The sequence below is a fragment of the Malus domestica genome, chromosome 11 (assembly GCF_042453785.1).
Source record: "Malus domestica chromosome 11, GDT2T_hap1".
Taxonomy (NCBI): Eukaryota; Viridiplantae; Streptophyta; class Magnoliopsida; order Rosales; family Rosaceae; genus Malus; species Malus domestica.
In genome coordinates, this window is record NC_091671.1 from 11,184,076 (window position 1) to 11,196,451 (window position 12,376).

General features: G+C 35.7%; 1 protein-coding gene across 1 annotated transcript; it reads right to left on the reverse strand.

The window, feature by feature from the left end:
* Positions 1 to 258: 258 nt before the first annotated feature.
* On the reverse strand, positions 259 to 6,094 carry LOC103447842 (ABC transporter A family member 2-like). Its single transcript, XM_008387045.4, has 16 exons — positions 5,622 to 6,094; positions 4,510 to 4,741; positions 4,242 to 4,411; positions 3,925 to 4,110; positions 3,713 to 3,808; positions 3,436 to 3,636; positions 3,177 to 3,336; positions 2,865 to 3,091; positions 2,499 to 2,616; positions 2,333 to 2,409; positions 2,077 to 2,166; positions 1,823 to 1,966; positions 1,244 to 1,549; positions 1,082 to 1,162; positions 759 to 935; positions 259 to 636 (listed from the first exon to the last, which is right to left on the reverse strand). Exons 1-16 carry the CDS (start codon positions 5,988 to 5,990, stop codon positions 370 to 372), a joined length of 2,901 nt encoding a protein of 966 aa, XP_008385267.3. The 5' UTR covers positions 5,991 to 6,094; the 3' UTR covers positions 259 to 369.
* Positions 6,095 to 12,376: the final 6,282 nt, after the last annotated feature.

Sequence of the window (12,376 nt, forward strand, 5' to 3'; positions counted from 1 at the left end):
AAGCAACCAAAAGGTCAAGGGTCTCTAAATAATAGACAAATTCTAAGTTTGAATTCATCGTCATAAGTTAAATAACGTGCTCTGGCTTTTACTCGCTTGACTTTACAAAGGCAACATCCTACAAGTTTCTCTTCTGTTTTCTAAGAAAAAGAAAACGATGGCCAACCTTTCACCTAACCGAATCAAAATTAACGGCTGTTTCTAAACTTCGAATATTGAAAGACAGTAGTATATAACAAGATTGTAAACAAATTGTAATTTACGTGTAATTTCTCAACCATTTATTTAAAAATAACTGTAAAATGTCTATGTGCTTCCAGTGATGGTACTTTGTAAATGTACAGAAGAAAATGTACCACTGGTAACTTGTTAACTAACAGTAGGACTAGTATTACTGATTTGGTCCGGGTGAATCACAATTCCATGAACTTGTCGTGACCGGCTGCTTCTGCGTGAAGTTGGAGCCGAGGAAGACATTGATTCAACATGAGGTGGTATTGGAGCTTCGGCTGAGTAGCCAGATATGCAGAGGGCACCGGAATCATCTTGCTCCCAGTAAACTTCTACCATAGTCCCTCTCGGATTTTCTGCAGAAGCTGTCCCTGGAATCCCCACAAACCTAGCTCCTACAGGTATCTGCCAAATCATTGAAATACGATAAGCATAAAACAGGAAGACATGAACTTATGCCGGATTTTGTTGTCATTGCCAGTGTGTCTTGCTAAAGAATACTACAAAGGGAGAGAAATTGTGCTTACCTCAACATAGGCTCCGGATGTTAAATTGAGAGGGACCAACCTCCCCTCAGCTGTGGCAGTTTCTAGCTCTGCCTGCCTCGCAATATTCAAGAAAACTTCTTCGAGAGTTGTAAGACCAAGCTGGATGTCTGATATACCGAATTCACTTTCTCTGTCTTGTAGCTCCGCAAAAAACTTCTGCAGAAGATTATAAAATCCAAAGGAATAAGAACAGTGGCAAAACTGCGGACTCCGTAACTTAGACTCTTCTGTTAAGAACAAGTCATTCATAGTAGTTTCATTTAATCGAGTATATACAAGAAAGTAGAAAGTGAAATGATTACCTTCAAAAGCCCCTCTTTGTCGTGAGGAATAACAAAAGTCAGAAAGGCCTTGTTCTCTTCTTTCGGTAAAACATCCAAATGCTGTCGAAACTTTTCCCTTGTTAGAAATTAACCTTTCTATGTGTAATAAAAGTTTTAAATCATTTTCACAAATTAACATACATCTTTAAAGAACTGCTTCACAGCCTCATGGTGAGGTGTAGTAACTGCATCCCAGTTTGGAGAACTTTGTCCATTGGTGCTTCCAGTGAAGCTCACATTAGCAATAAAACCAGTCCCAAACCGAGACTTAAGCCTGATTGAAGTTCCAATGCAACGGAGCCTACCCTTTGCCATTATTCCTATACGATCACTTAAAATGTCAGCTTCTTCCATCGAGTGAGTGGTAAGGACAATTGCACGCCCTTTTTTTGCATCCTCTATGATGTCCCACACATGCCTTCTTGTTATGGGATCCATACCAGTTGTCTGCAGATCATAAACTAAATCATATAAATGTCGAGTGTCTAGATAAACTTTTTCTCGTTGGTATAGGCTGATAGTTGTCATTTAGTACAAGGGTTGATTCTAGGCATGCAGCTTAAATAAAGGTCTGATTATTATATCAGTTTAATATGAGGCTTATTATCTAATTAGCTTAATTCAGGGCTAATCTTCGGAGCAGATTTATGTCCTCGTGTCCTATGTAATCTCTGAAATTTATTTTCAAATATAATGGGGAAAAAATTCTAATTTCCATACCGGTTCATCTAAAATGACTAACTTCGGATCACCAATGAGGGCTATCGCAAAGCTCAGGCGACGTTTCATTCCTCCACTGTAACTCCCAGCTCTCATTTTGGCTGACTCAGTGAGCCTCACCTCTGCCAATGACTTCTTAGCAACCTACATATCAGAAGAGCACTCATCTTTAGTATACCAAGAGTTCAAACATTATCGAAGAAGGCATGTGAAATACCGGGAAGAATTACTCCTTTAATTAGCATAGCACATACCGATTTGATTGAAGACGGGGGTAAGCCCTTGATACTAGCAAACAGGTGGAGGTGCTCTTTGCCAGATAATGCATCCCATAGAATATCAAACTACGACCAAAGACAACATAAGGATTTTAAGTCTAAATATTTCGCTGATGGATTTTAAGTCTAAATATTTCATTGAGTTGCTGCAACATGACGAAAACTATGTAATTTGCATATTTTTTTTAATAATTGTGAGTGCGCATTTGTGTAAGGAGGGAGAGCAGTTCACCTGCGGACAAACTCCTATCATTTTTCTAATTTTTGCCATGCCGACCGAGCTTCGAGCAGAATATCCATAAATCAATGCTGTTAACAAGATAGTTTATAATTTTATCAATTATTTCGTCCCATCATTGCTTTATCAATAAACTAAAAAAAAGAAGGAATAGTATTACCATCTCCGCCTGTCACTGGTGTGATTCCAGTTAGACAATTAATTGCCGTGGTTTTTCCAGCTCCATTTGGTCCAAGTAAACAAAATAACTGATCCTTGGAAAAGTTCACCCATAAACCCTGAAGGTTATTCAAAAGATATCCATTGTTACTACATTATTTAATTGAAAAAAACTGGTCAGATACGCTGTGTCTGCATTATATTGTTTGTCTCAAGCATTACAATATGAATGATGGCTGATGAAAATCATGAAATATCCATAAGTTTAGCTCAGAAGGCCATTCCTATACGCAGCTAAGTGATGCAAGATGTCCTTTCAGTCTCTCAACTTTCTTCTAAATACAAAATGTCAGAAGAGGTTCTTTACCTTGAGGGCATGGTAAGATGAAGTCCTCTTGCAACTACAACAACCAATTTTGGTGGTTCCTGGATATGTCTTGACAAGGCCACGTATCTGAACAGCAACGTTTGGATCTACTATGCCCTCCCTAGTTTGCTGTTTTACAATGTTCTCCTCTTCAAGGACATCTTCATCATCTGCAGTAAGTTGCTCCTGTGATGAAACTGAACCTATGCAACTGCAAATGCCGCCCTCTATGAAAAGAGAGGAAAAACATCGTCATAAATATCATCTAACAACACAAACTCGAGCACAACCTGAATTTCCAGTGTTATTTACCTTTCACTTTGTTTCCACCTTTCCCAAACCAGTACCAAGGATTTAAAAAGTAAAACACCGATTTTCTCACACCAGATATGTTGGGGATGATATTATCGAAGTAGATAGCCAGTACAAACCAGAGGAAGAACGTGACCACCAGCCATACGTATATGTCATTCTATCAAAGTTTAAATGCAAGTATTAATTATTAGAAACAATCAAAAGATTTATAAACTATTGTATATGTTGGAGTTTGAGAATCAATGTGTTTATATACAATTGTTATAACACATTCATCATCATTTGGTGCACACTTTGTTCTTCTACTCCAGCTAATCCCAATATCTTGAGGAGTGGATGTTGCACCAGCTAGTAACTGTAGAGCTTTGGCAAGGAGATTAGGTGGAAAAAATGACCAGATGATTCGGTAGGTCTTGGAGATACTATTAGAATACGGAAATCCGAACGCTGTAACAAGCTGCAAGGAAAAAATGGCTATCAGTACCATTAAACTAACAACCCGTTATACAAAATGTTGAACTGACAAATCTTACCTGGGTCATAAAACCAACAATAAATATAGAGAACCCCACAGTTGTTGATGATGATGATTTGCTTATGAAGGCTGACAACATAAAGGCGAAACCAAGCTGGCATGAAATGTTAGAATGGATGGATTAGAGGTTATTATAAGGATGGCTTCTTAAAAACATTTCAGCAAGTACAATAATGAATCAAAACAAGTATTTACAAGAAACAGTCTTACCATATTGAGTTGGAAAAGAAAGAAGACAAGGAACAAGACCAGAAAACTGTTGTTAAGGAAAAAATCAAACTGAAACATCATTCCAAAGAGAACGATGAAAAGTGATGAAAGAAGTGTAATAATTCCCTCCCATGTGAGCCATGAGAACCAGTATGCAGAATCATAGAGACCCATCATTGTCATTGCCTGTTGGCCAAAACAAAATAAGACATTATAACTAATTGATAATGCAAAAGAACAACACTGCAGTAATACTTAAACCCATTTAACTGGACAGAATCACACGCATTAACATAAAGCTGCTTTAGATCCATCACCTGTCTAAGCTTTAGTTCTTTCTCTGTGATCAAAGAAGTCATTTGAAACACAAATCCAAACATGGCAGTTGCAAGAAAAAAGGTCGGTCCTACTGTGTCGAATGCAGAGAAAAGCTCCATTGCAGGGTGTGCAAATTCCTTGAACGCAACAAACCAGCTAAAATTTGGATCTGACAAGTCATTATGTGAGAGCCAAGGTCAAGCTTAAAATCATGCAAGTAAGGCTTTCTGCAAACAATAAAGAACTATGAGAAACAAAACCCACTACCTCCAATCAGAGAACGAGCAATTTCACGCTCAGCAGCAATCTGGAGCGGAATTTGAAATTTGAAAGTGGGATCTTCATATTGCCCTCGTTTTGCAACAGGAGTAGAATTAGTCTGTATGCCGTAGCTGATAACAGTGGCGTTTCTTTCCACAAAATGCAAAGCTCCTGGGCAGTGCATAGGATTACCATACAGCCATGCATCCACTTCAGCTGTTGTCCTAAACGATTTGACCTTCACAAATAAACGGCACGACAAGATTTACTATCTGATATTTTGATATTCAGACTTTCTTATGCTAAATTTGGATTTTCAAGGATCCTGCAACGAAAACAACGTACTAACACCATACCAATCATCACTCTGTTTAGACAACAAACAATGCAAATGAACAAAACATAACACAAACTCTCTGAACCCGCCTACAAAGATAAGCACAAAGCAAAAAGGATTAAGATTCCAATTTTTTTTCCCCTCCATTTAGCCTCAATTTATCAACCACCAAACCTAAAAAATTAAAAATTATAAAAATTATAAAAAAAAAATTCATATTATAATTTTGAAAAGTTTCTTTGCAGTACATATAACCCAAGGAAAAAAAAAGGTTCCACTGAACTCATACATTTCAGAAATGAATACTTCAGCATCATCACATAATTTCATACAATTTTCACATTCAATGAAAATAATATAAAATGCGCACGAATAAGCAAAAACAATAACGCTACTATAATTGTTATTTGTCAAAAGTTTGATCATTGAAGTGTTTCTCGCTAACGTTATCAGTTGTGTTGGCGCTACATTACAGAACATAGGTTAGATGCAACATATTTTCTTCAGAATCATTTGTCAAACATGGATGATTTTGAATCTCATTTCTTTCAAACAAATTTGGCGACTCCATTAAATTAAACAAATTGATATGCCTTTAGTCAAAATCTCAACCAAGACACAATTAATCTCTGACACAGCTGACGTGGCTCAAAAATATCAACTTTTTATCATTTCCACAATCAAAATTAGAAACTAAAAAAAGAAAAGCAAAAATAGCTGCAACAATTTTCTCGCTAGCCAAACACAAGACAAGGCAACGAAAATTCAGACTCCTCCTTACCTTACCCGACGGAATTGGCCTACCGGGATTATTATCCCTAATAGCGCCGACGATTCTCTGAATTCTCGCGCTGTCGCTTCCGCTCCACACGAAGTCAAAGCACGGCGTCTTAATGTAGTATTTGTCCTCGCACGGCGGGATCGGCGGGGCGGCCAGGGCGGGAGGATTGGCGACGCTCTCGAACGCCGTGGAGGAGGCGTTGCGCGCGTCGATCGCCTTCTGGATGCAGAAGATGAGGAAGATGAAGAAGAAGGAGGAGAAGAGCTGGAGAAATGTGGCCCTCTTGTTCCGCCATGAGAGGAGGAGGTTCTTCCTGAACAGCGCCTTGAATTGCTGGTGCAGCAGCGGAAACCCGCTCCGCAAAGTCATGGTTTCCTGAGAGCTTTTGCGGTGGATATTTTGAATTTTGACAGTTTCGTGAGCTGGGGGGTTTTATACTGCTTTTCCAGTGAACTCGCGGACTTTTGTTTTAGAGGCCGCGGTTACGCGTCGAGTACCGGGAGGTGTAGGTGGAAATGGAATACCTGAATTGCCCTTGGATTTTTGTTTGATTCGACGGATTTGCCCCTGGATTGGATTTTGAGCTCCTTTTCGGACAAGAACGAGATTTCCTGCCCAATTTTTAATTTTTTATGTGACATTTATTTGGTGTTTTGTAAAAGATGCCTGAGATTTTTATTTTTTATTTTTTAAATTTTTGAAGGAAAGCCCGAGAAATGTTGGTGATATTTCCTGTTATTTATTCAACTTTGAAAAGTTGACATTTTTTGTTTTTTCTTGCTTTAATTTTTTAATTAGTAGGGTCGTTATTTTCTAGGGTAATCAAATAATTAGGGGTTAACCATTTTATATTGCACCCTGATTTCTCCATTTGCAAGTTACACGCGGTTTAAGTGAGAAAATTTAAGATTACTACGAAATTTTAAAATGATGGGATTTATTTTCTAAGATTTGTGAATTTTCTTGTTTGGTTAACTTAAAAAAAACAATAAATTTGAATACGAAATTTGTTATTTTTAAACTCTCACCTATAAAAATTTGGAAATAACACCTATTTACATGAAATTTAATTAAACTTCAAAATTAGGTTCCAAATTTCAAGTTTTTTTTCCGCAAAACTTTAAATTTCTATGTTTATGAATTCAAACAATCTAATTGGTGCATGACAATGTATAAATTCTGAATTTTGTCAAAATTTCAATTTTATTTTCTTCATCCAAACATGTGTTACTATTTTAAGTTTGTCTCTCGTAAATGCGAGTGATAGCAAATATTATGGTTGAGCCATTATTGATATAGCCAAATATTTCAATTTTGTTTTAATTATATTGTTGTATTAACAAAATCATAATACTTAGGAGTAAGAAACAAATAATTATTGTCACAAAAAAAAAACAAATCATTAAATTATTATTGGGACCTTTTTCATTCATTTTAGACTGTATCACCAACAAATACTCTTCTGTTTTTCGCACATGGTTCGTTATTTTTTTGTTACATAAATAAAGTAATCCTCTCGTTTGAATTTCAATGTCTGATTAAAATATCATAGATGATTTTTCCTTTTTAGAAAATAATGATTAAATTCGTATCAAAATCTCGCCCATAAGATAGTATTGGCAAAGCATCTCATTTTGTTAATGAACAATGTTCTTTTACTATATTGTGTTGCCAAATGAATACTTATATTATTAGACGGTAAATCACATGATATGACAGTTGATAGTCAAACTTTTTTTTAATTGATATAAAGGAGTCCAAAAATCAAATTTCTGTATTCAAAATGAATGTGGTCTTAATCATGAATGATATATTTATGATAATAAAGTTAAGAAAAGTTAAGTTTATAAAAACGTGTCAATCAATGGTTAGACCACGGAGAGGCCACCTATTTGGTCTCTCTAATAAGATTGAATCTTCTGCACCCCAAATGTTATAGCCTTTCTGTGACCATTGACTAACATGTGTTTAATAAAATTAACTTTTCTTAACTTTATTATCATTAATTTAATACACACACAGAGTCATTTTGGATACAGAAAATTTGATCTCCTCTCTAACGTCAACCTATTTTAAGTGGTGCTAAGATAGTCAAAACCCATTAATAATGTAACAACAAAGGGGCAAAGTGAAGGTTGGTAGCACGTCTCCCAAAACAATATAGAATCGCACTTGGTTATCAATTCACATGATATGGCACTATGGTAGCCACTCATTCGATACAAAAATGTGCAAAAGTGTTACGTCCCATTGATTCCATAATCTGTAGGAAATTTACTTTTCGGTTGCTTGCACTTTAAGTAACAAACGATAGCAGCATATATTATATACCAAATAGCATCCACTAAGCACACTGAAATTTTACTTCGGAAATGACTGTTTAGTCCCTGCCATTCAAAATTTTAGTTAAGCCCATTCAACGGTCGTGAGAAATGTCTAACATGGTAGAAATTTTCATTATATCACCATCATTGATTATTCAACTTTTCACTTAACTATATTATCTGCATACAAGTTTGTTCAGATGCATATTGATCAGTGTTAGAAACTTAGAGGTTAAGCTGTTTTGAGTCGATAACGAAAATTATATGGTTAGTAAAAAACTTATCTCCTCTAAGATTTGTCTCGATCGTTGGATCTATCTATAACGACTCGTAAGGAAAGACCTATAATGATTTAGTATATGTTCTTATATTTGAGTCCAAAAGTGATATATGGTTAACGTTTGAGTATATGAGTGTTTTGAAGGAAAAAAACATCAGGATCAAACCTAAAATGTTAATATTCTTGTTGGAATACAATATATTCTTGTTGTGGGAGCGAGCTTCACTTTTACATTCAAATGTTATATTGAAGCCAAAATATTTTTCAACTTGACTCAAAGTATATGTGAGTTTTAACTTCCTGATGCATTTAAGCCAATCTTTATGCCAAACACAATCAATGCATTTGATTTTCGGAGAAATTAAGTTTTCATCCTTCATTGCTACTCCACTGATTAAAATCCTATTCCTTTTCAATTTTTGATCAAGGTCCTTGGATATTAATAACATGATTAATTATTTCAATAATAAAATATTTTTTTATATTTCTAAATATATTCATTTAATGTTAAAAATGTTACAATTAGTATATTTATATTTATGACTAAATTTTTTATCATATATTTTTAGTTTTAGTTTTTAAATGTAATTCTTTTTTAATTTGTACCAATTTTCTTTTCAATTTTAATTTGTACCCATTTATTAATTTCTTTTTGTGCCCATATTTTTTAAAATTTATTTGTATTTGTACCCATATATGTTTTTTTATTTGTACTTTTTATTTTGCTAAAGGTACCCATGCTAATTATATGTACCCATTCATGTAAAACTTTTTAATTTTAAAATGTACTCATTCTTAAATATACCAATTTGTTATATGTAAAATGTACCATTTTTTTTATATAAAATCCATTCAATTTTTTTCTAATCCATTTTTAAACTTATATGGGTACATTCTTTTTTCTTTGATTTTAAAATGTATCCATGTCAAGTTTAATCGAAGAAATTTACTAATGTTATTAAGCCTAATATTTTTTTTTTTTTGTGATTTTGAAGAATGTACCCATGTTTTGATACAATAATTTTTTTTGGTTAATTTTGATGAATGTACCCATGTTTATACACACACGCGCGCGCACGCACACACACACACACACTATAGTATATTTATATTTTAATATTTTTAATCCCACAAATTATGATTTTTTATTTAAAATTTCATTTATATAAACAACTAAAATTTCTAATTTTTAATTTAAAAAATATAGTAACGTACATAAAAATAAATTATCACATTAATTTCAAGGACCTCAATCAAAAATTAAAAACCAACAAGGTTTCAATCAAAGAAAATTAATAGTTAAAGACCGCATCCAAAGTCTCCCTTGTTTTTCTTTAACAATTTATCTTTTTCGCCAAATAATTTAAGCAAAATTCCCAAAAAGGACTTACGTACATATATGACGCCATTTATGCAAGATTAGCATGATTAATGGTTGTCATTTGTTGCAAACTGAACATAATTACGTTTAAGACAATCCCAAATTAAGGCTCAAACAAAAGAGGCATGAAAGTGACCACAATCTTGATAAAAGATGAATTGAAATCAACCAAAAGAAAAATGAGAAGAAAATAAATATTCAAAAGTAGATGAAATCTTATATCTTGTCCCAATGAGGGTTACAAATGTGGATGCAAATTTTCTCCTCCTCGATCTTGGACGATTTTGCACCTACAAAACAACTAGCACCTTAGGTTAAGGTCAAAAGCCTCACGCGCCCACGATGAATAGGGGGGCTTTGGCCGAAGAACCTCCAATGCCAAAGTTAGAATTTTAGAGAGAAATAGTGTTTAGAGTATTTGTGATTTTTTGTAAGAGAATTGGAATGAATTTTTGGTGAGAATAGGTGCCTATTTATAGAGTTAGGCCTTGCCCCATTTTGAATAATGGTAACCGGCCATAAGGTTTTTGTGGGGTTCAATTTCATGTTTAATTAGCCAATTTATTGGCTAATTAAATATGAAAAGAATAAATGGGTGGCTATAAAAATGAATGACTATTTTAATAAGGAAAATGGGAAAGGTGAGGATGTGAATAGTGGTGGCCGGTTTTGGCTATTAATTTGGGTGATTTTATTGACTATTAAGGATGATTTTAGGAGATATGGTAGGTATATATTATTTAGCTAATTGATTAGCTAAATAATGAAATAGAAAATACTAGGTCTTGGGAAATACCTTATAGAAAGGATTTGATGAAAGAGGTTTTTAATTGTTACCTTTTTTGGGCACTTTTGACTTGATTGAAAGATGATTGCCCACTCCTCGCGCGTAGGAATCCTGGTATGCCTCGAGGGTATTTTTGTCATCTTTTGTCCAAAAGTCCACGTGTCGCATAGTGAATATTTTTGACTCCACAAATGCCCCTACACCTGTTGGGCTGCTTGCAGAAAAGGGCAACGGGTGTAGAGATTTTCTCGCTTTAGGAAACTTTGAACTGCTTCCTATTTTGTTGTTGATTCTCTCTTTTTAATAGGAAATTTAATCCTTCTAGGAAAAGGAAATAAATTTCCTCAAAGCTTATTTAAGTCCACCTTAAGTGGATTATTAAATCAACTTTTTTAGAGAGAAACTTATTCAACCTTACAAGAGAGAAAAAGAGCTTAGAGGATATTTATTCCCCTTCCTCTAGCAATCTTCTACGTCTTGCCCGCGTAAAGATCGTCTTTCGTTGCGTGCTTTGTCTTCTCGCTGCTTCTAGGTAAGAAAAAATTAATTTTCTTGTCTTCTTGATTTTCTTGGAAGTTTCGGGACTTGAAATTGGCTTGATAAAAAATCAAGGAGACTTGAAAGTAGACCAAGGGGTGCTGCGGGTTGGTATTGCAGTCTGGGCCTTCGTGTTTAGACTGTGAGGAAGAGAGAAAACTGTGGGGGCAACTGCCCCCTGTCAGCTACACAGGGCCATGGGCCTCTCAGGCCGAGAAGGAAGATGGCAGGTTTGCTGGGTCCTACGGCTTTAAGCCTTTAAAATTTTATTTATTTTGAACCCGTGAGCTGTTTTTTTTTTTTTTTTTTTTTTTTTTTTGAAAACAAATCTCTAACAATCTTCCTTGTACTTTTGCAGAATTTTCAAACATGTCTTCCTCGAGCCACAAGAATAATGATAGTGTGCCCCCGTTGTATCGTCAAGGCGGGTCTTTGAGCAAGATTGGCTACTTCAAAGCTGTTTACCTCAAGATTAGCTCCGACGATTTGTTTAGAGATTTTCTTGAAGCGTATTGGCATGCCATTCCGTCGGGAGTGCGTGTGAGGCGAGTTAAGGATGGTAGCAGTCAGGAACCATGCAGTGGAACTCGGAGAGCTATCAAGTTCCATCCTTACTATTTTGTGTTAAGGTTTACTTTTTGTATGCCGCGTTTCTTCAAAGAAGTGCTCTGTTCCATGAAATGTGCGCCTGCCCAATGTTCCCTGAATGCGGTCCGAGTGATGGTGGGGTTCCACAATTTGAACCAATTCTTTGACTTGGGACTAACTACCAACGAATTTTGGTATTTCTTTGACATAGGTCGTATTGATGGAGTTGGACAACTGCAAACTCGTCATAAGCTTTTTGATAATTCGAGCAAAGGAGATCATGATTGGGCCAAAGAGACTTTGGAGATAAGTGGAGAATGGGAATCTGATTCTTCTCCCGAGCTGCGTGTACCCACAGTCTTCATATCTGGTAAGCAGACTGCTTAGTCTTTTCGGCTGCTTTGCTTTAGTGCCAAATTATTCTTCAATTTTCTGATTGTCTTCCGTTTTTTTTTTTTAGATTCGGAATTTGGCTCAACTCCTAGGGTTTCTCCAGACATGAAAAAAGTACATGTCGCTCTGGGTATCCCTTCTGAGTATCGTGAGTGGTGTTGGCTGCTTAGTCCTCTTCGTAGGGAAAAAGATGGGCTGCCCCCAAAAGAAGAAATAAAACGGATCAAGGTAGACGCGATGGCTCGTCCTATCACTGTGATGGAGCCTACTATCAATGAATGTGGGAAAAAGAAACATTCCCCGCCTGCTCAAGAGATGCCTGCTGAGAAGAAAACGAAGACTGCTCGTGGGGATTTTCCGGCTGCTCCCAAGATTGTGATTGACCTGACTTCCTCTAAGGGCGAGAAAGAACGAACTGCTACATTTGTGCCGGCAACGCCTATTGCTTCGAAGGCTGCTAGCTCG